Consider the following 22,635-nt stretch of genomic DNA (forward strand, 5'->3'; position numbering starts at 1 on the left):
AAAGCCATGCCTCTAGGTGCCAACGTCAGAGAGACAGGAGCTCCTTCCTCGGGCAATGGCAGCCCAGGTCTAGAGGTGCAGGAGGGCAGCAGAGAACCTGGGAAGCAGAAAGCAAGGAGTAGCGGAAGCGAATTAGAGGCTCAGGGCCAAGGCCAGCTGGGGCCTTTCACTCACTGTTTGCGGGCAAACAAGCTCATTAAAGGACACCGAAGAGAAATAAGATGACCAGAACACAGGAGGAGAATTCCCTGGCAGCTCCGCCACCATCATCACCTCCTCTCCCTGGACCTCCTTGGAAACCACAGAAATAATGACCTGCAGACCTCGCTGTAAACAGTCCCCAGAGAAATGGGATTTTGCTTCGGCCATCCTGCACATCAGCCACAGGTTAGCACAATGCAGGGGAAACAGGAGTCTCATCACAAACACACTGGCAGGACCGCCAGCTGCCCCTGAGGCTGCATCTCCAGCTCTCTGGGCCCACCCACTTGTCACTGGTGCTTGGTGGCTTTGCCATGGGAGGCCGTCTCAGCTCTCTTAACCTTCTCTCTCCTGCCCATTGTTGTGTGTTGCTGTTTTCTAAGAAAGGATGAAGGGAGGCCACAGCCAGGTTTCTGCCCATGCCCTGGGGAGCCCACTGGAGCATCTCAGGTTCGATACAATTTGAGCAGAACATTCTAAAGTTCTGGGAGTCATCAGCTGAAGGAGGAGCCAAAGGTCCTGTGGTTATCTAAGCAGCGGTGCATGCAGCAGACAGCACACATTAAGTCTCCATACATTTCCAGATTATCATTGGCAAAAGAACCAAGAGACACCTTTGTGGCCCTCAGGAAGCTTAGAATGCAACCCTTCATTTTATAGATAAGCAAAGTAAAGTCCCATGAAGCAAAGTGACATGGCCAAGGTCTGTCACAGTAGCTAACTTTGAAGGGCTGTGGCCTTTTGTCCAAAACAACTGAGTTCATTATCACACCCAAGAAGAAGACACTTGAGTAAAAAGTGCATTTGCGACAGGGGTCATTTTCCCACTGTGACAAAATGCACACATCTAGAAGGGCCAATTACAAAAGCAAAGGTTTAAGCTTTAAGAAAACTGAAAATACTAACTTATATACCAACTAAAAATATTTAGGGGGTGATTCTTTATTGCATACAAGCATCCTTTATTTTGTCCAAAAGGATTCACCACCAGGTTCTCTTAAGTCAGTATGGGGAATATTTTTTTATGTCTAGGTCACTGATACTAGAACGATCGATTGGAAGACAGCATAAATAAGCAAGGATGACTTATTTCATTTTGTTCTGCTCTAGAGATCTACTATTTAAGATCTACTTTTTTTAAAAAGATTTTATTTTATTTATTTATTTGACAGAGAGAGATCACAAGTAGGCAGAAAGGCAGGCAGAGAGAGAGAGAGAGAGAGAGGAGGAAGCAGGCTCCCTGCTGAGCACAGAGCCCGACGTGGGGCTCAGTCCCAGGACCCTGAGATCATGACTTGAGCTGAAGGCAGAGGTTTAACCCACTGAGTCACCCAGGTGCCCCAAGATCTACTACTTAAGTTAAAAACACGCAACATAGAATTCCATCCAATAAATACAAACAAAGACATACCCAGTTAAAGGGCAGTAAGAAACAGAATCAGATTATGAAGAACCAAAGAATGATGTCTGGGGAGGTAAGGCATAGCCTTTCTGATAGCCAAACTGAGGGACAACGACTGGGTCCTCCTCTGCTACTGGTAATCCCCGACTCCCGTGAGGGTGTGCTCCCAGAGCCCATGTATTAAGATGGCTGATGGGAACTCATAAAGTATTTTCTCATGGAAATAATATCAATGGCAAAGTGGGTGTGAGGTCACCAGGCATGGCCCCAAGATCAAGTTAACCCAAAAGGGGCTGCCTCCACAGCTCCACCCCTGGGGGTCTCACCCATCACCTCCTCAAAGGGCAGGCTGCTCTATCATTCATTGTTCTCTGGAGTGACAGACACAGACTCACCTGCTTCCATCATAGCTTTGGTGCCTCCACCTACCTCCCTGGGACTCTGTCAACTCTCTGGTCAACTCACATTATACTCTCTCCTTGGGAAACTCCTTCTACTCTTAGGACTTCCACAGCCCCTTACCTAGGGAGGCACTGCAGGCATCCAGCAGAGGACACTTGAGTTGAGGATCATGATGGAAACTCAGGCATGGCGGCCATGATGGGTCAGGTGCAAGAAGAGGCAAACGCGAAAATAAGGCACTCTGTGGTCCCTGAGAAGAGACGCTAGCTCTGCTCCTTTCTCTCCAATTCCTACTCCAGTCCCCAAGAGGCTGGCTCTTCTCTATTTCAGTCTGTAGGTGGCCCTGAGAATATATTCTTTTTTTTTTAAGATTATTTATTTATTTATTTGACAGAGAGAGAGAGAGAGAGAGAGAGAGATCACAAGTAGGCAGAGAGGCAGGCAGAGAGAGAGAGGGAAAGCAGGTTCCCGGCTGAGCAGAGAGCCCGACTTGGCATTCGATCCCAGGACCCTGAGATCATGACCTGAGCCGAAGGCAGAGGCTTTAACCCACTGAGCCACCCAGACGCCCCCCCCGCCCGAGAATATATTCTTAAGTAAATTCTTCACTTGAGCTATCTTGAGGGGGATTCTGTAAGTTGAAACGGAGAGAACTTTGCCTACAATGCCAGGTGTTAAATCTTGTTTGTCCTGGCTTCTCAAGCAGATCTCCCAATTTTGACTCAGGCTCCTGCATTCAAGGCTCATGAGGGTTCCAGGATTGTGGCCCCCTGGATGAGGGCCCGAGGGTGGTCACTGCTCCTCCCTCACCCAGCCCCATACCCCACTGTGGCTCCAAGTGGAATGCCCACCCAGTGTCCCCAGATTCTAAGAAATGCAGTCATAACAAAAATCAACCGAAAGGTGAATTTACTTTTCCCAACACTTCAAGTTCATGGCGAACTCTGGCTTCAATCCAAGTTATAAGTCAGCCTCTGAATGAGGCCCCAGGGAATGAGATGATAGAATCCTTATGTTGCGTTCTTTTTTCCTTCCCAAAGAACAGATGTGCATTTTATCAGATGCCTTTTCATCATCTCAAATCATCTTACTAAATTGAAGACTTTATGGGCAGAATAACTGCCAGGCCTTGCCCAATTCCCCACTGTCCTCCCCTTTTCGGTTGCTGACTCTAGTCTGTGGGGTCGCGCCCACCCTACACTGCGGCCAGCCCTGTCCTCGGTCAGGGGTGGGGGTGGGGGTAGATGTGGAGAGTTTAGGCTCCACATGGGAGGGTCTCAGCAGCACTTCACCTTTGACCCGGTTTGGATCGTGTGCTCCTGCCTCATTTCTGACCCTTGTCTTCATTTTATTCTCTCAGGCCAAGTCTCCAGCTTATCATCCTCCCTAATATTTATGCCCCAGAAGGACTGGGGGTCCTTGCCTTGTCCTCCCAAGCTCACAGCACAAAACGAGAACTTCCTATGAGTTTGACTAAAGGTCCTTCTGATGCTATTTGCCTGGGTCTCAACTCTTGCCCTCCTGCTGGCCCTGCTTGGCCCCCTGGCAGGCCCTGTGCCCCAGGCTGGATCCCCAACACCAAGTCCTGCCTGGATGAGAGCTGTCACCTGGGGCCTTCCCTCTGCCTACTGGACCACACCTCCTCTGGGAGGTGGGTGGCTGCCCCACACCAGCAGGGGCTTTGGATCCCAGGTCCCCCCACTCTAGGCTGCCCCATTCCTCCCATAGCCTAAAACATGGCCATAGTCACATCCATCATTAATGCCCCATCTCTTGAATGCCAGAAGAGAAAGTGGGAATCCTTGGTACTGAGCACAGAAGGGGTCCCCAGTTAGCCTCTGCTACTGGAAGGAAGGAGGGAGGGAGGGACGGAAAGTTGGTGTCAGAGGGTCAGCAGAGCTGTGAGGCAGACACATGCCAGAGAAGGAGTTCAGCAAGTAAAGATCAAGTTCTACCCCAGGAGCCAAGGAGAATTCTTAGAGGAGGGCAGGGATGATGGGAGCAGTCAGCTGGGGGCGGGGAGGGGGCTGCAGGTCTCGGGGGAGAAGGGATAAAAGGAGCCCTGGAGGAGTGAGCCCGAATGCTGGCACTCCCTCTTGGGCATAGAAAAGACCTAAGGACCACATTCTCCCTCTGCGAATTTATGTGAGGGGCACTGCAAAGATAAGCTTTCGGCCACATGGCTAAATGATGCCTTTTTCGGACACTTCCTGCAAGGTGGTCAGGGCTTGCCCAGCCCGAGGGCATCACTCCCTAAGCATCTCTTTCACGGCTGGTACCCCACATTCAGGTGCATCCTGCATTCAAGCAAACAGTCCTAACCCCAGCTGACCTCTGGGGGGAGCAGAGGATCAGGGAGGTGCAGAGGCCACCAAGCACTCCTGAGACTGGTGGCCCCATCCACAGACCACAGGTGTTTTATCTGGCACCTTTCTCGAGCAGAGCCTGACGGCAGAACAAAAGAAGACAAGCCAAGACCTAAGACGAGTCACGGCTGGGATAGGCTGGGGGATGTGGCAAGGCACACAGTGAACATCACCGGAGACCACTGAGGGCACGCTGAGGCCCGATGGTATGCAGAACTCTTCCACATCTTTCCCCATCAGCTCTCAAGGGTGCTGATGGGGAGACCGAGTCTCCCCAGTTCAAGGGGACAGCGTCAGTGGTGAGGCCAGAAGCTGTTTCCAGAAGCAGTGGAGTGTAGAGGCTAAAAGGAGGGCCTTTGACCTGAGAGTTAAGTCCTAATCTGGGTTTGGCCAATAATCCCTTGTATTAGAGTTAGTTACACACCTCTCTGAACACTAGCCTTCGTGTCTACGCCAAGAGTACCCACCGCCTAGAACCGTTCTGTGAAGGTTAAATGGGATCACAGGTTTAGAGTCTGTAAGACATTCGCAGCATATAGCAAATGCTCGCTAGTATCATTCTCTTTGTCCTCGCTACTAGCATCCAATCCATTTTCAGGTCTCTCTCTGGCCAACAGTGCAATCCTAGGGTTTGACTCAGGAGGACCGGAGAAGGCTAGGTAACTGACAGAGATGTCCCAAGGATGGCCCAGCTCCAGAGACCCCAGGGGCTCACGGGGGGATATGGAGTCTGAGACACAGAGGTGGGCAAGAGAAAAGAGAAGACAGAAGGGGTAGCCCAGGGGCAGCCCCGGAGGCTATGATTACAGGGCACCTACCAGGGGTCAAGTCCCAGCCTAAGTGCTTTTCCTATCACACTTTCAATCCCACTGCTAGACAGGCACTAATAACCCATTTTACAGATAAGGGACGAGTCACCCTGCGCCCCCCAGCTAATCAATACAGAGCCAGAGAGGAAAACTGAGGCCCTCCTGTCTCCAACATCCAAGACTTTCTACACTGCAGTTCTGCAAGGTCCAGAGGTCCCCATAAGAAGAACATCTCATGTGGGTCTTCAGTGGGCACGGTGAGGCCAGGTGATGGCAATGTGTGCTGCTCCAAGTCATGGGCAGAGTGAGAAAAGGAACTCTAAGAGCTTGAAGAATCCGCCAGGTGAAAGGGTCCTCAGGATTGGGAGAGGAGGCCCAGAGAAGGGAGGCAAGGCATCCCAACCTACATCTTTCATGCCTGCTACTTCATTCTTTTGAACTCAGGAGCCCAAACCGCTGGGCTTAGGCAGACACCCACACGCTCAAACAGATAGCAGGAATTTAGGAACTGAAGATTTAGAGGCAAATTGGCTTCTCAAATAGAGCTGGACATGGCCCAGTGGCTCAGAACAGACAAGACAGGGCCATCAGCTGCCCTCAGAGACAATAAGTCATTACAACCATCTCCCCTTTCCAAGTCCTCATGACAAAGCCCAAGAAATCAGAGCCATCATCTGGATGGAGGTAATGGCAAGGCGAGACTTCCTTTCTAGGTTTCCAGACATTTGCAAAGATGGGAATGTGCAACCCTGGCTTCCTGGACTCTTTGGGGAAGATACAAACAAACAAAAGTCCAAAACATCAACTACGTTGCCTCCACCTTGTGTGTTTAGCAGAACAGGTGTCTCAGAACTCAGAAACGGGGCTCTCGGGCTCTGCCCCATCCCATCGAAGACGATGCAAGACGGTCGGAGAGTGTGTGCGTGCCTGCGTGTGTGTCTGTGTGTGTGTCCCGCTAAGTACTTCCTTCACTACACAGCTAATCCGATTAGCTGCTTTAGGAAACTCGGCAATGTTAATTCAAGGGTCCCATTCATAGAACAGCTTGGCCCATGGCTGCTCAGAGCTCCCATTCTTCTATCTGCAAATAAAATGCACACAGAAGGACTTTCTCTCTGCGAAGAATGTGCTCTTGCCTCCTTACCCCGCACACATCCCAGATGCTGCTGCCACTTCCTCTGGGAGCTCCCATGGTGGGGCCAGGGGCCTGTCAGAAAATGGGGAGAAAATAGAGCTCTTTCCACCTCAAGTGCAATATGAGGCCCATTTTCATGGTGCTGTCAACCCAGGTGGCCTTCCAAGCCGGCAGCCGTTCTGAGTAAGTTGCGTCATGAGAGCACGCCAGCTAGAGGGCTCTGGTGGGGTCATTGGCTTTCCCTTCTTTCTTCGCAGAACGGGGACCTGGAGCAGAGGGCACAGTTGGAACAAAAGGCTGAACAGAGGGAAAGTTGAGGCTTGTACAGACACGATGTCATTCTGTTTGGCTGGAGGAAAGGAGAGGGAATGGGGCTGGAGATCCAGGTTGTAGACAGAGCATGGACAGCACAGACCAAGGTCAGACTCAGGAATGTCTCTGGTAAGGGATAGGGATCCACGGAGGGTTTTATGGGACATAGCTGTCGTGTGAGTCTCCGAGGACTGCTCTAACAAAGAACCACAAAGTAGGTGGCTTGAAACAACAGAAAGCCATTCTCTCCCAGTTCTAGGGGCTAGCCGTCTGAAATCAGGGTGTTGTCACAGCCCCGCTCCCTCTGAAGGCTCCAGGGAAGGAGTACTCCTCGCCTCCTGCTAACCAGGAGTGGCTCGGGCAATCGTGGCCATCCCCAGGCCCCTAGATGCTTCACTCCAGTCTCTACCACCCTCTTCACATGCCCTCTTCCTCCTCGCCGTGTCTGTGGGCTCCCATCTTCTTCTAAAGACTCCCATCACTAGATGGAGGGCTCCTCTCAAGACCCTTAACTAATTCCATCTGCAAATCCTCTAGTTCCAAACAAGGTCACTTTCTGAGGTTCCAGGTAGACATGAGTCTGAGAGGACATTACTCTACCCACTCCAGGGGTTGCAAGGTCAGGGCCAGGAAGATCACCTGAAGGCAGGATGGGAAAGGAAGGACCAGAGGCAGGGAGACTGATTCCTCTAAGTGAATGATGAGAGGCTCCCTGGTTGGGGTCCCAACAGCTTTCTTCTGGGGCCAGTGCAGGCCCCCATGTGGGCTCATAAACCAACCCAGGCACAAGGTCTTTGCTCACCCTTTGGCCCAGAGAGGCTCCAGCCTACCCTCCAAGTGATGGCAAAGGAACAATTACACACACATCTGCTGTTCTCTATTCCTTCTAACTGGCAACATGGTGGACATGTTGGTCTAGTGGAGGACACATGGGAGCTGGGAAAGCTGTTTCTAGTCCTGGTTCTGCCACTCACTGGATTTAGGACATTGGGCACCCCTAGGGAATGAGGTCACCTTGGTCACATCCAGGCCAATGAGATTGTTCCATTCTGAAGTCAAGAAAGCAGCTCCAAACTCACAGGGGGAACCAGGAAAAGAAGGCCTCTGGGGCTACACTGCAGGGTTCTGTGCCCTCTCCACTCGGACCCCCCTCCAGGGATTCAGCCCCACCCCTCCAACCCCCACCCCCTGCTTGAACCTCCTTCCCTCCCCTAAAACACAAGAGCACTAACCAAAGCTTGAAAAATGAAATAACCTAAATCTAAGAGCACATCCTTCCACACATTTGGAAGCAGGAAGACGGAGTAAAGATGTGGTTCCTTTTTATTTATTTATTTTTAATCAAAGCAAATGTTTAAGGATCAATGCTCAAAGTTGTTCACAGCACCATTGTTTCTAACAGAAAGAAATTACAGGAAGAAAAGGGAAACCCTCTCTGTGTCCGTCTATATGGGATTAATTTGATGAATTATGGCAGAGTTGTGCATTAAGTGTGATAGACCACAATGTATCCCATGAAAAGATGTCTACAAGGTGGTGGTAACTGAAAGACACAGGTTGCACCAGACAGTGTTGAAAAAAATCCCTTCTATGTTTCCAAAATATCTGTATGCACACAGCCTGAGCCCAGTGAGGCTGGAAGGAATCCAGTGAACAGATAATGACGTGGATCCCTGGGGCTGGGAGAATGGGAGATTTTTACATTCTACTTTGTACAATTTTAAGCTATTGGACTTTTTTTTTTTTTTTAAACAACGGGCAGTATTAGTTTCATCAACAAAAACAATAAAAAATATTCCCATTTTGAAAATAAAATAATGATTCTAGATGGAAGCAAAGTACTATTGGCCCACAGAGAAAAGTGATCAGGATAAAAATCACTTTGCCATAAAAGGGTACCAGAAAAAAAAGAAAGAAAGAAAGAAAGAAACAATATTCTAAGCTTGGGAAGGAGGAAACTCCAGGTAGGTATATGTTTCAAAGGCCTCAAACCCAAGCTGCCGATGTTCCCTCCCACACATAGCGAATTTCCCCCACTGTCCTCCCAGGTCAGTGTGCTTTCTGCAAATACTACTACTACTACTACTACTAAATGAGGAGGTGGCAGAATTGATATTTATTGAGCACTTATTATTAGCCAGGCACTGTGCTAAACACTTTATACGTGTTCTTTTTGTCCTTGTAACATCACTATTCTCATTTGATAGATGAAGAAACTGAGACCCAGCTCAAGGATCCAAACCCAGACAGTCTGATCCTAAAGCCCGTGACTACAAGCAGTGCTTTACCCACACTTCTGGAAGCAAAGCCTTGATCATTTAGGCCACAGGAGATGGTTCCAGGTTCTGCCGTTCTCCGGCAACCCCTTCCTTCTTCCTCTCCCCCCACGTTGGCCAGTGCCTTGTAGATACAGGGTCCTGGGACACTTCCAAGGGATCCAAAGACAAATGTGAGATAGACCCTGCCCTCTCTGAGTTCACAGGGAAGAAGGAAAGAGAAGACTCAAGTTCTCAGACCAGAGGCTGAGTATGTTGGCCTTGGAGGAGTGCTGTGAGGGAGGCGAAGGCAAAGCTGTTAGGCTTCCCTTCACTGCAGCATCCTGAGAGAAACTTCTGGGCAGGCAGCTCTCCAGGAGCTGGCCTCCAGCTGGCAGCTCCCAGCCTCTCCTTGGGGTCTCCATGGCTCTCTACCACAGCCTACCCCAAAGAGCCATCATCTAGTGACTCTCACCTTTCCGCGGCTCCCTGAGGAAAGATGGGCCCTGTCATACTCCCCATGTGGCTTCTCCACAGCCTGAAATGTTCTTTTCGTGATTCTTGACTTCAAGAACTCATTCTCTTCCTTCAAGACACAATGCAAGAGCATCCATTCCCACAGTGCCTTTCTTGGCTCGCCCACCTGGCCTTCGTCCCCTCACTCTTCTCTCTTCCTACTTCTCTCGGTTCATTATAGCCCTTGCCGTGAGGAATCGGTTTATCTCTTCACCTGTCTGTCTCATTCCACTAGAGAAGAGCACCTCAGTGATACTATCTGCCAGTGCCTGACAACTGGCTGCGAACCAGGCACCAGGCTGGCCCATTACCCTGGGACTTGGTCCTCCCAACCCCCTATGGCATGAGTGATGGTTTCATCCCCATTTTGCAGACAGGAAAACTGACCCTTGGAGATGTTAAAGAGCTTGTCCAGGTCTAAACTCTGTCTGCCTGGCATGAATAGTCTCCCTGCTGGCAGGGATCCCATCTTACTCCTCTTTTTCCAGCACTGCACTTGGCCATGACAGGGCCCCCCAAAAAGGGTACAAAGCTTCAGTTATGCAAGATGAATAAGTTGTGGAGATCCACCATGCCACACTGAGCCTATGGTTTATAATATTATTTGTGCACTTGAAAATGTGTAGAGAGTAAATCTCTTGTATTCTTACCATAATAAGTTTTTTAAAAATCTCAAAGGAAAGGAAAGAGGGGCACCTGGGTGGCTCAGTCAGTCAAAGCCTCTGCCTTCAGCTCAGGTCATGATCTCAGGATCCTGGGTCCCTGCTTCCCCCTCTCTCTCTGCCTGCCTCTCTGTTTGTGATCTCTGTCTGTCAAATAAATAAATAAAATCTTAAAAAAAGAAAAAGAAAGGAAAGGCAGGGGTGGGGGGAGAGGCGGCAGGGAGAAGAGGCAGTGTAACCTTGGGCACATGTGAGCCCTGGTCACCAAAGAGCCAGCCAGGATGAGCCCCACCAGCCTTCAGCCTCATAGTACAGCCCCTTTTGCTCCTGCTAAGAATGGGGGTTCCCCAGAGCTGAGATGTCTGAGCCCAGCTGGGAGAGAGGGGGGTAAGAACTCAAGAGACCAGCCTCACTGGTATTCCCCCCAGGATGGAGGTAAAGAGGGAGACGAGTACTCAAAGTCTGAAGCCCATTGGGCTCCTGGTTTGTTTGCAAAACAATGCACAGCGCCCCAAGCGAACATGTTTCCTAGCCGTGCCTTATTAACATCACCAACATGAAGCCCCGGTAGTAATTCTCTCCAACCCTGGGAAGTGCTGGACCCACCCAGAGGCCGAAGTCCTGAGAGCTCAGAGTGATCCCACTCCTGACAGCTTGGGCTCAAGCCTGAACCCTCTGAGCTGGAGCCTGAGCCTCCAGATAAAGAAGCAAGTGGAGATTCTCGTACAAGGATCAGCAAGTCTGGAGGCTCCAGTTCCACAGCCCGCAGTGCAGAAAGAGCGACCCTTCTGGTTTTCCCCAGACAGGCGGGCTTGGGACTGACAGGTCAAATACCGAAGTCTCAGGGTCCACATCCACCCTTGCCAGAATCCCTGACCCTGCTCCCCAGAGAAAAAAAATGGGGGACACAGTACTTACCTGTGCTATGTCCCCCTTCCTCTCCCGACTGCTTGATCCAGTCTCTGGCTTTGTCGATGTGAAATAACTTCAGGTCCTCTTCATCTAAGGCAATGTCTCCCCAAAAGACAGCTGGAGAGAAAAATTTTAAAAATTAAAAAAAAAAATAAATGGATCCATTTAAGCTGGATATCAGAAAAAAAAAATGATTTATTAATGTCCCAGAGGACATGGGACATTGGGGAGCAAACTCTAGAAATGACAATCCATCCAGTCAAATCTCTCCCTGAACATAACACATAGGGCTGGTAGAGACAGAAGAATGGCATAGAATAATTCTGTGTATCAGAGCCACAGGGCTGGACTCAAACACCATGAAGATCAAGGCCTACGTCTGTCGGGTATTTTGAAAGGGCACCCTGTCTTACTGGAGCTCTAAGCAGCTCTGGGCAAAACCACCACATAGAGACAGCTGTTTCTTTCTTCTCCAGAGTCCCCAGGATATAAAAGAAAAGCATAATATGATAAATGATACTATTGTTCACAATATTTGCTGCCCTTCCCTGGGGGAAGATTATATTTCTTTGCCCCATTAATGTCAGAATTAGCCACTTCACCTGCTCTGATAAATAAATGGGAGAGAAAGCTTCAAGAGTTAGTGCACGATTCACATGCCCTCTCTTCCCTTTCCCGAAAGACAAGCACCATTCCAGGCAGGGGTGACTCTATCAGCCTGGGTTCTAGAATAAATATGATGTGGGGCGGAGATACAGCTGATCGGGTTGCATATGTAGCATGAATGAGGAGAATGAAAACTGCTAGTTTTACAAGTCTCTGAGATTTGGGGCTATTTGTTACTAGAACACAACGTCATTATCCTGACAAATACAGCAATTGCTATCAGGAGCAGTGTGCTTCTGTAACAAAAATCCATTGTGTTTGGGCAAGGCAGTGGGTGTCAAGGAAACTATTACTGAAGCCTGAAAGGAGGTGACCTATGTTATGCAGTGATGGGGTGGCCTGGTAAAAATATGGGCAGATTCACTTGGAAGGCAGGTGATAAGCTGAATGAGCTATGGCTTTAAGTGAAGGGATTGAGAGTCAGAATGTTAGTAGCACGCCTTGGTGGTTATTAGCTGTGTTTGATAAGGTACTACGAGAAAGAAAGGGGTTTTACAGAGAATTGGGCAGTTTATAGTGGAAATGAAAAGGCACAGAGAGAGTCCAGAAATTCAACACTAAGCAATAAAAGCAGAACTGAGAGGGCCTTCGAGTAACAAAGGCTAATTAAAACTTAGCTTTGTGGTGTGGAGAAATGGGAACCCTCATCCATTGCTAGTTGGAAGATAAGATGGTATACTCCCTATGGAAAATCATGTGGCAGTTTCCTAAAAAGTTAAGTGTAATCTTATCATAAGATACCAAAGACTATATATTACATGATTCCATTTATATTAAATGTCTACAAAAGGCTAATTTATAGAGCTAGAAAGATTAGTGATTGCTAGGGTTGGGTGCAGGACTGAGATATGACTACAAATGAGCACAAGGGAGCTTTTCCACGTGGCGAAAATGTTCTGTAATTGAATATGGTGATGGTTATACAGCTATGAATTTACTAAAATCATTGAATTGTACACTTACAATGGTGAATTATACAGTATGTAAATTGTACAAGAAATCTGTGTAAGAAAAAATAAACCACTCAACTTTATGGCAAAGACCAGTCAAGATGGTTCCCAGTACATTCTTTCAGTGGGATAAGAATGGGGAGGGATAGAAGACCAAAAGTATGGTTCCCTCACAGAGGCCTAGCAAATGTCAGGTGCCAGCAACTAAGTCCAGAGAGACAGGCATGTCTAGAAAACAACCGTGTTGTAACCACCCCACGTGCAGCTGAATCAAACAGGAAGATGACTAACAGTTCAGAAAAGTATTGTGCCAGAAGAACTACTAGCACAGCCTGCAAGAGACTGCAACTGTTTGAGACTTAAAATGACCCCAAATGATCCTTGGGCCCCCAAGCTGAAAAAGATTGCCTCAGATACAGCCAATGAGAATAAGGGAAAAGAAAAGACAGACCCTCCCCTGAATGGAGCCATGGAGGGTAACGGAAGAAAGATGATTGGAGAACTACTCCCCGGAGGTGGAATCAGAGCCCTCCCCCAGAGAGTACCTATGCGGAAGACACCTCATTGCCTGCCACTGTGTCCTGTTCCAGCTCAAGAGCCAGAGAAGAGCAGGGCACTAAGGTATAAGTTCTGAAAACAACAATAGTTCAGGGAACAGCAAAGAGTGCTGTGATCGATTAGTGATGTCTGCCACGAGCAAGTGTGGGAGTGGCAACCCTCAGGGGGTATGTTTGCCATCAGATTCTTTTATCTTTAGGAGGAGAATCTGGATAATACTGCAGCAGAAAAGAAACCAGAAGTCTGGTATATAAGTGGCTGCTCTTCCTAGAAATCTAAAGGAATAAACCAAAAAGTGTTCCCAAATAAAATAAGATACTGTCACAAAACATAAGAAAAAGTGATGGATCAACAATTAATTAGGACTCACCACTGTGCACTAGTACTTTCTGCAATGGTGGTAGAGCTCTTCAGTATGGTAGCCAATAACTACATGTGGTTACTGAGCACTTGAAATGTGGCTGGTGCACCCAAGGAACTGAATTTTACGTTTATTTTCTTGTAATTAAAATTTAAATTACTACATTTGGCTAATGGCTATATTATGAATACAATATAAATAATATAAAATAAAAATGTATATCATATGAAATAAATAATATATAATAAATATATAATATATATAAATATAGTATATAAATATAAATATATAAATAAATGATATAAAATAAAATAATAAATAATATTTAAAATAGCAGCAAAAAAGCAACACATATTTAGGAATAACCTTGATACAAAAAAGTGCAATATTATGTCAAGAATGTAAAATCCTACTAAAAGCTATAAAAAGTCACTTGACATGAAAAGAAAAACATACTATGTTGCTGAAATGCTCATTCTTTTCAAAGTAATGTGTAGGTTTACTATACTTTAATCAAAATCCCCAAAATGCTTTTATTATTGACAAAATGATATTAAAGTTCATCTGCATAATTAAGTGATAACAGTCAAGAAAGAGTACTAAAGAAAGTACTAAAGAAATAATTATTCCAATTATTCATTGGAATAATTAATGTTATACGTTATAATATATATGATATAAAAATACATGTTATAAATCTGTTATAAAGCTACAACAGCCCTGCAACATGGAATAGTCTGGAACCAATCTCTAGGTTTTATAAGAAAATTCATATATGAGAAGCAGGCTCATAAATTTGTAGAAAGATGGGGACTAACCAATGAATTGTGTTGAGACAAAGAGGTTAGCTGTTCGAGGAAAAACCAGGTTGGCTTTGAACTTACACTACACCAAAATAAATTCCAAATAAGTTTAAAAAAAACACAAAAAACTAAAATTTTAAAATTAAATCAACAAATTGGCCAAACAACATTTAGAATCAAATGAGCTAAGCCTATGCATTCGAAACACACAGCTACTGAATTCTGACCAAAAGGCAAAACATGGCCCCTGGCAATCTCCTAAGAGAAGCTAGGGGAAGATTCCTATCACTCAGGTAAACTTTCTCTTTCCCCCACCAACCCTGGCTACTAAAATGTAATCCACAGACAAGCAGCAGCATCACTGTCTCTGAGCTCCATAGAAATACAAGATCACGGGACCCACACCAGACTGGTTGAATCAGAAGTCGCATGTTAACAAGAGTCCCAGGGAGAGTGCGGGCACACTTAAGTCTGAGAGGCAAGAACCCAAGGCACTAGAGATTTTGCCTCAATCCATCATGCCCTGGGGGGCACAGGCCCCGCTAAACCTCTTTTACTGCTTGTCAAGGCTGTAACGACAAGGTCAAGCAGGGTAGTTCTTCACAGAAATATAGAACCTGAGAGGACAGGCCAGAGGAAACATCTAAAATGCACATCAGTGAAAAAGCCACGGGCTTCCTTCTTGGTCGACCCCACTGAACTCCAACCTGCAATTTAGGGAGTTGTCACAAGGTGGTGGTGTTTTGTTAGAAAGCTCTGGCTAGGAACCATGTGGGGAGCAGATTATGAAATACAATAGAAAAAATGCTTTTCGGAATCCAAAAATAGAAATCTTTAAAGTAGTTGGATATAGCTTTAAAGATATTATGTGAGAAATTTGCAAAGATTAAAGGGAGACTAATTTTAAAGAAATACCTTCTAATGATAGCTAATCAGTGATGTGCTAGTAATTAAGGATTGGCTAGGGGAGGGGAGAGCCCTGGTTTGTAGCATTTGCTGATTTCCCTGTGTAACTCCCACCATGGCTGATTTCAAGGTGGCAGAATGTGGTGTTGGGAAAAGGAGCATACTATGGGCTCTCACAAGCTTGTGGGTAAAAACCAGCTCCAGCACAGTAGTGTAATAATTATGATGAGTATCTATAATGTTATGTTCCCCATATGATCCCAGGTGTATGCCTGACCCTCAAGGCATCAAACAATGACCACGAGTCAGCCTTGCAGGAAAAGGCTCCCATCCCAGGATTCTCACAGCATCTTGCCCTGCCTGTCTTTTCCCATCTACAACAGAAACATACAGCACTCTTGTCTCGGGTACCAGGACAAATGAATTCTATACATCAACCTCAAATCAAGGACCAGAGGGGAGAGGAGACTTTGCCAAGGTCATGCTATCAGGAAGTCTTCCCAGATGTTTTAAGTTAACCAAGGCCTCCTGGATTCCCAAGCCAGATTTCTCCCTGACCAAGCCACTCTTCCCGAAGTTTCACATTCTAAATAAGAAATGTGGCATTAAATAGCTTTCCTTACAGCAGAACTTCTCAGAGCCTTTACAACCCTAACAAACAACATGAGTCTCCAAGAGAAAGAAAATTCAGCCTTTCCCAACATGGTTTGCTCTGGAATATATTTTCACTGAATCGTGACCTAAGGAAAACGTTTTGGAGACTGTTCTGGAGACTGCTCAGCAATCCTCCAGGAATTATAGACTGTGAGGCCTAGAAGGGGCTCTACTGGTCCTCAGGTCCAACCCACCCACTCATGCCTGAATGGCCTCACACACTTCCAGTGACACAGAGTTCATGTCCTTCCAGCCCATCCCCCTTTATCTTGGGACAGCTCTCCCCTTTTCTCCCAAATCTGATGCTTCAGTTCTTCTCCAGGAGCAAGGCACTGAAGATACAGGGATTGATCATTCTTGAGCACCAGCCAGATACCAAGCTCTTTCACTCCTTTAACCCTGCCGACAGCTAACTCCATGCAATACACATCATCACACTCATTTTTCAGATGAGAAAAGCCGGCTCAGGTGATTAGGCAATTTGCTCTGGGCCACCTCTCAAGTCCACTCTCAAATGCCGTCCATCTTTGCCTTGAAATGATCCATGCTGCTCTGTGAAGGAGGAAAGCCTACAGAGGGACTAATTTAGCCTCGGGGTAGAATCAGGAAAGGCCTCAGAGAGGGGATGACACTTGAGTAGGAGGATGACTTATGAGCAGAAGTTTGTCAAGTGGACAACAGGAACAAAGGACATGTTGGCCAAAGAAGCAGCATGAGCAAAGGACCTGTGGTGAGAAGCAGCAAAGCAGTGTCAGGACAGGAGCAGAAGGGGCCCGATGATGACAGCCTGGTTGATGTGGGGGACCTATTAATGTGGACTGCCAACGACAGCAAGAACAAGGCAAGATGTGAGGTCATGGGAAGTAAGGGGCTGGGAAGGGGGAAGAAAGGCCCAGACACCAGGAACAGAATCTGGGGCTGTTAGAGCACCTACAGTAGAGCTGGTCAAAAGCAGCCCCTCACTTTGGTGCAGCCCTTCACAGTTCCCTATTACTCTCCTCTCCTCTCTACCACTCATCCCAGATCCTCCCCACTACTCACCCCTCCCCACCACTTACCCCAGACCCTAACTCACAACCTGCTATGTTCTGGGCCTTCAGAACGTGTTCATAAGTGACAACTGAGGGCATGTACACTCCCTGTTAAAGTCACAGGGGAAGGCAGAACCAGAATCGTGAGCTTCATTTTATGGGGAAAAGTAAGGCTTAGGGGAGTTAACAACTAGACCATGTTTACAGCCTCTGAGAAGTGGGTGGGCCTTGAAATCGGACCTTTTGGCTCTAAACTTGGAGTTCAGTTCACCACCTCACACAGGACTCCGTCTCTCAAACTGGGGGCTGATCCCGTGGTGGAGATGATCTAGGTGGGGGCTGATACCATGGTCAGCAGCAAGAGACCTGTTTCCAGAGGAGCTGCTGGCCTGACAAAGGCTTCACAGCCCAGCAAGGCATTTTGAGGAGACACAGGAGTTGGAGGGGTTGGCCAGGGTACTCCTACACACCCATTCCCACCTGAGATTCTGAAAGTCTGGTGGGAGGGGGCAGGAATCCTATGGGTGTTATGTGGTTTTTGGTTTGGGTCCTACAGAGCTGGAAGCCCGTGAGTCAGGCAGAAGCCCAGCCAGTCAGGGGAGGACCCCTTTGACTCTGCCATCACCCTTTCTCACCAGCCACACCCTCCCTGGGACTCTGTTTCCTGGCGCCCTGAGAGTGGGAAGCCCAGGGGGGCTGACCCAGCTTGGGGATGCCCCTGACCTTCCCAGTCCATGCTGGCTGCAGGCCCCACTCCATCCTGGGGCTCACTCCAAAACCAAAAGAGACCGGGATCTATTGTCCCATGGGAGTGACTTCCTACAGGTGCTTACCTCCCCTCCCCTCCCATTTACCAACCGGGCCATTTCCTCACCTTCATATACAACTTGGGCCTGAGCTAAGAGGTGATCTATTTTTCATTCAGCTTCCCTCATAGGGACCTCATTACCCCCGTTCCACCGTAGCACTGCATCTCAGGACACACCAGCCCAGATTAAAGCAGTGTGAAGCCCCAGGCATCCCTATATTCAGAAAGAGGAGGTCTGGATGCTGTGTGTGATATTGGACAAATAAATTTTCCCTTTGGTGGCATTTTCTTCACCCAAACAAGGAGAGAGCTGAACCAGCTCAGCCCTTCCCAAATCACGATTCACGAACCACTTGGGTTCAAAGTGTCTACAGAGAGTGTTGATAGGACAACCCCCCAGGCCCATGAAATCAGAATCTCTGGGGACAGGACCCAGGAATAATATGCACTGTAAGCTCATGACCCACTCCCCCCACACACAGGTGACTCATGCTCCTTGAAGTTTGGAGAACTAGGTCCACCGCCTTTCAGGTCCCTCCAGCGCTAATGTTTGATTTCCCTACAGTTTCTGTATCCACCCCCCAGGGCCTGCCCTTTGTCATCCCGATGACAAGCCACACAAGGAAGGATCGAGCTAATGCTCCGTTTAAGAGTCGCCTAGGGAGAAGCCGAGATTACCAGAGGAACTAAATAGGGTGCATTCTGACGTGGGAATTCCTCTGGCAAACAGGCTGAGGTAGGTAGGGTGCGAGGGCCCAAGGCGGGGACGGTGACAGGGAAATCCTACCCAGAGACACATTTAGTTCACTTCAAGTTTCCAGCAGAGGGATTTAACAGGTTTAAAGCAGTTTTCTGTGAATCTTTGTCAAGGGAGTGTATGTACAAACAAACAGGGAGGGGTTTTTTTTTTGGTTTTTTTTTTTGTTTTTTTTTTTTTTTTTAGTAAAAAGTTAATCGGCTTAAAGTGTGCAACTAAATAAGCAAAGCTTACATTAAAGTGACCCACAGAGAAAGGACCCCATGGAAAGAAAGTTCTAGGAAATACAATATGGCCTCTATGTTCTTTTGTAGTTTCACGCTATAAATATTCATGGAGCGGTGTTAATGGGGTCCACAGCTCTATGCAACCACAATAGTTTTTTTGTTTATTCTCAGGACCATGAACTTTGAAACCATGAACCTAAATTTCAGGACTCTGCATTCAGGCGCATTTGCAGAACACGAGGGGAGAGGTTCGGGCTCTCGGAGGACAGAAGAGAGGAAACCGGGCGAGATGTGAATCACGCCTCCTGGATCTTTTGGTAGAGATTAAAGAGTAGGGTCTGTTTAGTATGGGAGGCCTTCTGTCTCAGGGTGTCCAGCTGCTCCAGCTTGGGGAAATGGCCCTCACGAGGCACAGATAGCTTAGTTACTCAAGCATATGGCAGAGAGGAGTGGGGAGTTGGAAATGTTTTAATTGGATCAGATTCATTGCAACTTTCACATGCTTTAAAAAAAGTCATCTGAATCATGGAACTTCTAAGCTGGAGAGAGTTTAAAAGTCATCTAAGTAATGTCTTTCTTTTCCATGTGAGGAAACAGATCCGGGAAGGTCAGACGACGTGCTCAAAATATCACATCCAGAAGCTGTGTCTCCTGCCTCTCCACCAGTGCTCCTTCCATTTACACCAGGGATGGCAAATACGAGACAAACATGTGCTCCTCTCCCTGCAGGGCAGATATCCCTCATCACGGCCCTCCGTCCATCCCAAAACAGTGCTGCAGAGGGCCCAGCACGAATTGATAGAGCTGGAACCTATTTGCCATCTACACCCTGTGCTAGGCTGGCAACGTTCATAACCTATTATCTATTGGTTCCAGCTAAGGATTTTCTATTCAAAGTCACTTACTGCCTGAACTCAGCTGTCTGAGCGCACACAGCAGAAACACAGCCAGCCTTAGACGCCACAGGGCTCTCCGTGTTAAAGGTCGGTCAGGACCGAGGAGAGCACCACATAGAGAGGGCTGAGCTGGAAGCCTAGTTCCACCACAAGAGAACACTCAGCCCTGCCTTCTGCCTTGGTTGGCACCATCCTGTTTCACAGATGAGCCAACAGAGTCCGGCTGGTGCCTGGGCTGGTGGCCACCTAGCTCGAGGCAGATATGGCCTCCTGCCTCTCCATCACACTGTGGCTGCCCCAGCGCATTGTGAGCCAGGCCACATCTGTGCTTTCCACGCAGGACTCGCTTGGTTTAAGAAACACCTGCTCGCCTATTTCCCAGAAAGAAAGGATTATCCACTAGACTGGCAAGAGCAGGAAGGTTGGCCGTATTTGCAAGGTTATTTAAGTTTTATAGCTCAGAATAGGTTTCATCTCATGCACCAAGCCCCCTCAATTAGGCATGTTTCTTGGAGCACCGTGAGGTGACCTGGGTCCACAGAAAAGAGCACCATGGTCAATTAGCTATGTCTGCCTTTGGCATGGGGGAGAAGCGGCATCCCAGGTGCCACACATCGGCCATTTGGAACTGTATGTTTTAAAGATACTGCAAGTGCTTCCATCCATGTATAGGAATATGTGCAGCAAGTCCTGAGCTATGATTACAATTATTTATTTTATACCTCCTCTCCACCGTCTCCGCCCTGCCCAGGAAGGCCGATCCTGTGGACTGTATCCTCCACGGCCCACTGCTCTCTGGCTTCTGTGGGCATTCAAACAGCAGGAGACCCCAGTAGATGAGACGGAAGAGGAGGGAGAGACACAAGCATGTCTTCCCTTCTCCCTCCCCCGGTTTCATGCCGTGTCTCCCATAGCAGGTGAGTCCCTCAGTCACTTCCCCTCCCGCTCCATTCCAGCTCCTATAACACGGCCCCCTCCTCCCTCCCCCTCCTCTAGCCACAGGGGTGGCTTGCTGGCCTCTGGGTGCTTCCAGCTCTTCTTTGTTCCTTAATTCTGCCTCTGTAAGTAGTCTCTTCCTGAATCTCTTCCACTGAAACCTCTGGGGTAAACTCTGTTTCCCGCTGAGACCCTGGCTCGCCTTGTTCTAAGAAAAATCCTTCCATTATTTCCATAGCTAAACAGGAGGATGGCATTCAGACTGGTAAGGGGATTGACTACTTTGGCCTAAGAGCACACTTTCACGACTTCACTCCAGTGGAATATGACTGACTGAGATCTCACGCTCGCTGTGTTCCCAGCCAGAGCTCATGGGCCTCCACTCAGTGTTGGAGAGAGGGTGCAGTTTAGGTCCTAAGAGCCAGAAGCTTCTTGGGCTATAATTTTGCATCTTATGTGGCTGATTTCAGGACCAGGCATATCTCATAAGCCCTAAAATCTCCACTATGGAATGATCCTTCATAGGGCCACAAGTTACCAGGGCAATTATGCCAGACTCATTCTGAAGACAAAGGCGCACTGGAGATCCTAAGTAATGCAGAGAGTGGGAAGATACGCAGGCCCAGAGTAAAGGAGACCTGGCATCCACCTCCAGGCCATAGTTGCCCACAGTGGTCCATGTGACCTTGGACAAGTTACTGTCCCCCGTCTCCAGGCCCTCAGGATTCTCACAGGAAATGTGAGAATCTTAGAATAAGTAATGTCAGCGGTTCCTTCTAGCTCTAACAGTCTACAGGGTTTTACTCTAAAATCTTACCTTGTATATCTGTTTAATGTTCAGTAATAGTAATGAGCTTATCATCACTGTGACTAAATTTTCTTCATAAAGGTCCAGCAAGTTTAGTCTACTATGGCAGGGATTGCTTGTGGCCCAACAAAACTTCTTCTCCTTTCTTCCATAATAACAGAATCTTTCCTTTTCAGTTCCAGGTCTTCTGGAAGGAAAATCTGCCTGACTCCCACGTACCTATCTGTGGCCACGTGACCATGAGATAGTAGAAGGTTACGTGGTGAACGCCATCTCCTGTGAACGTTCTTTTCATACATTCTTGGTCCCTCTTTCTTTTCCATGTCTCCCATGTCTAGGCTGTGTTTGTGATGGCTTGAGCTCTGGCTTCCATCTTGGGCCATGAGGACACGGGCCTCAAGCTTGGGAGAATGGAGGGGTGAGCTGTAAGGAGACTATATCCTGGAGGATTTCCTGGAGCAGAAGCTTACTGGTTGGCCTTGCATTTCAGAACCTCCAGACTCTGATGTGAGAAAGAAATGTCCAGCTTGTGTAAGCCATGTTCCAGCTACCAATATATTGTTTCTCAGCTCTAAATCGACCCTTTTTGGTCATGCTTTGTGATGCTGGAGCTGCACCCTCAAACTATTACTCCTCTGCCAGCTGGCACGACATCAGGCTTTATCCGTAGAGGGCACAGAGGACTAGTGCCCAAGGAAGGGGATTTTCTTCTTGGTTCCAGTGGTCTCATCTTTCTTGTTCCTCTGGAGTGGCTGCCAGCAACATTCAGGAGAACCACGGGTGTGGTTCTTCCTTCAGAGTTTGGCCCACACTCCCATGGGCAACTCCCCACTCATCAGTCGTTGCCTACAGCACCTCAGTGAGCTTCTCCAACTTCTGGTGAGCCATCGTCACACCCTCTCCTATGAAGTTAGAAGTTTATTCTGGGTGGGGAGGGCAGCCTCTCCCAGGTTTACCCCTTCCCTAGGAATTGCTCCCCATGTCTGCTGGTTCTGTTTCCCTTTGAGTTCTCCAGTAGCCACTTCCCTTTCGCTAGTTTATAATCCTTTATATTAAATTTTTGAATAAATTCCTCAAATTACCGGTGTGATTTCAGTCTCCCAACTGGACCCCGACAGACATAGCCAATTAATGTGAGTCCACTACTAGCAAACCCAAAATCTTAACTGATACAGCCACGCAAATAACAATGAAATAAATGAATGATATGGTACAGAACCAACTTTCTGCTTTTTAAAAATCTTTTCTCCAAAAATTGTTCATGACAAATAAGACAGATAAAAGGTTGAAGTTCCTAAAATG

General features: G+C 47.6%; 1 protein-coding gene across 1 annotated transcript in view; it reads right to left on the reverse strand.

The window, feature by feature from the left end:
• Positions 1-22,635, reverse strand: part of TLL2 (tolloid like 2) — a 118,410-nt gene that overhangs the window by 84,583 nt on the left and 11,192 nt on the right. Inside the window, exon 2 of the mRNA XM_047703544.1 lies at positions 10,979-11,089. Coding sequence (XP_047559500.1) covers positions 10,979-11,089 — 111 coding nt within the window. The remainder of the gene's footprint in view (positions 1-10,978; positions 11,090-22,635) is intronic.

This window comes from Lutra lutra, chromosome 14, assembly GCF_902655055.1.
Source record: "Lutra lutra chromosome 14, mLutLut1.2, whole genome shotgun sequence".
Taxonomy (NCBI): Eukaryota; Metazoa; Chordata; class Mammalia; order Carnivora; family Mustelidae; genus Lutra; species Lutra lutra.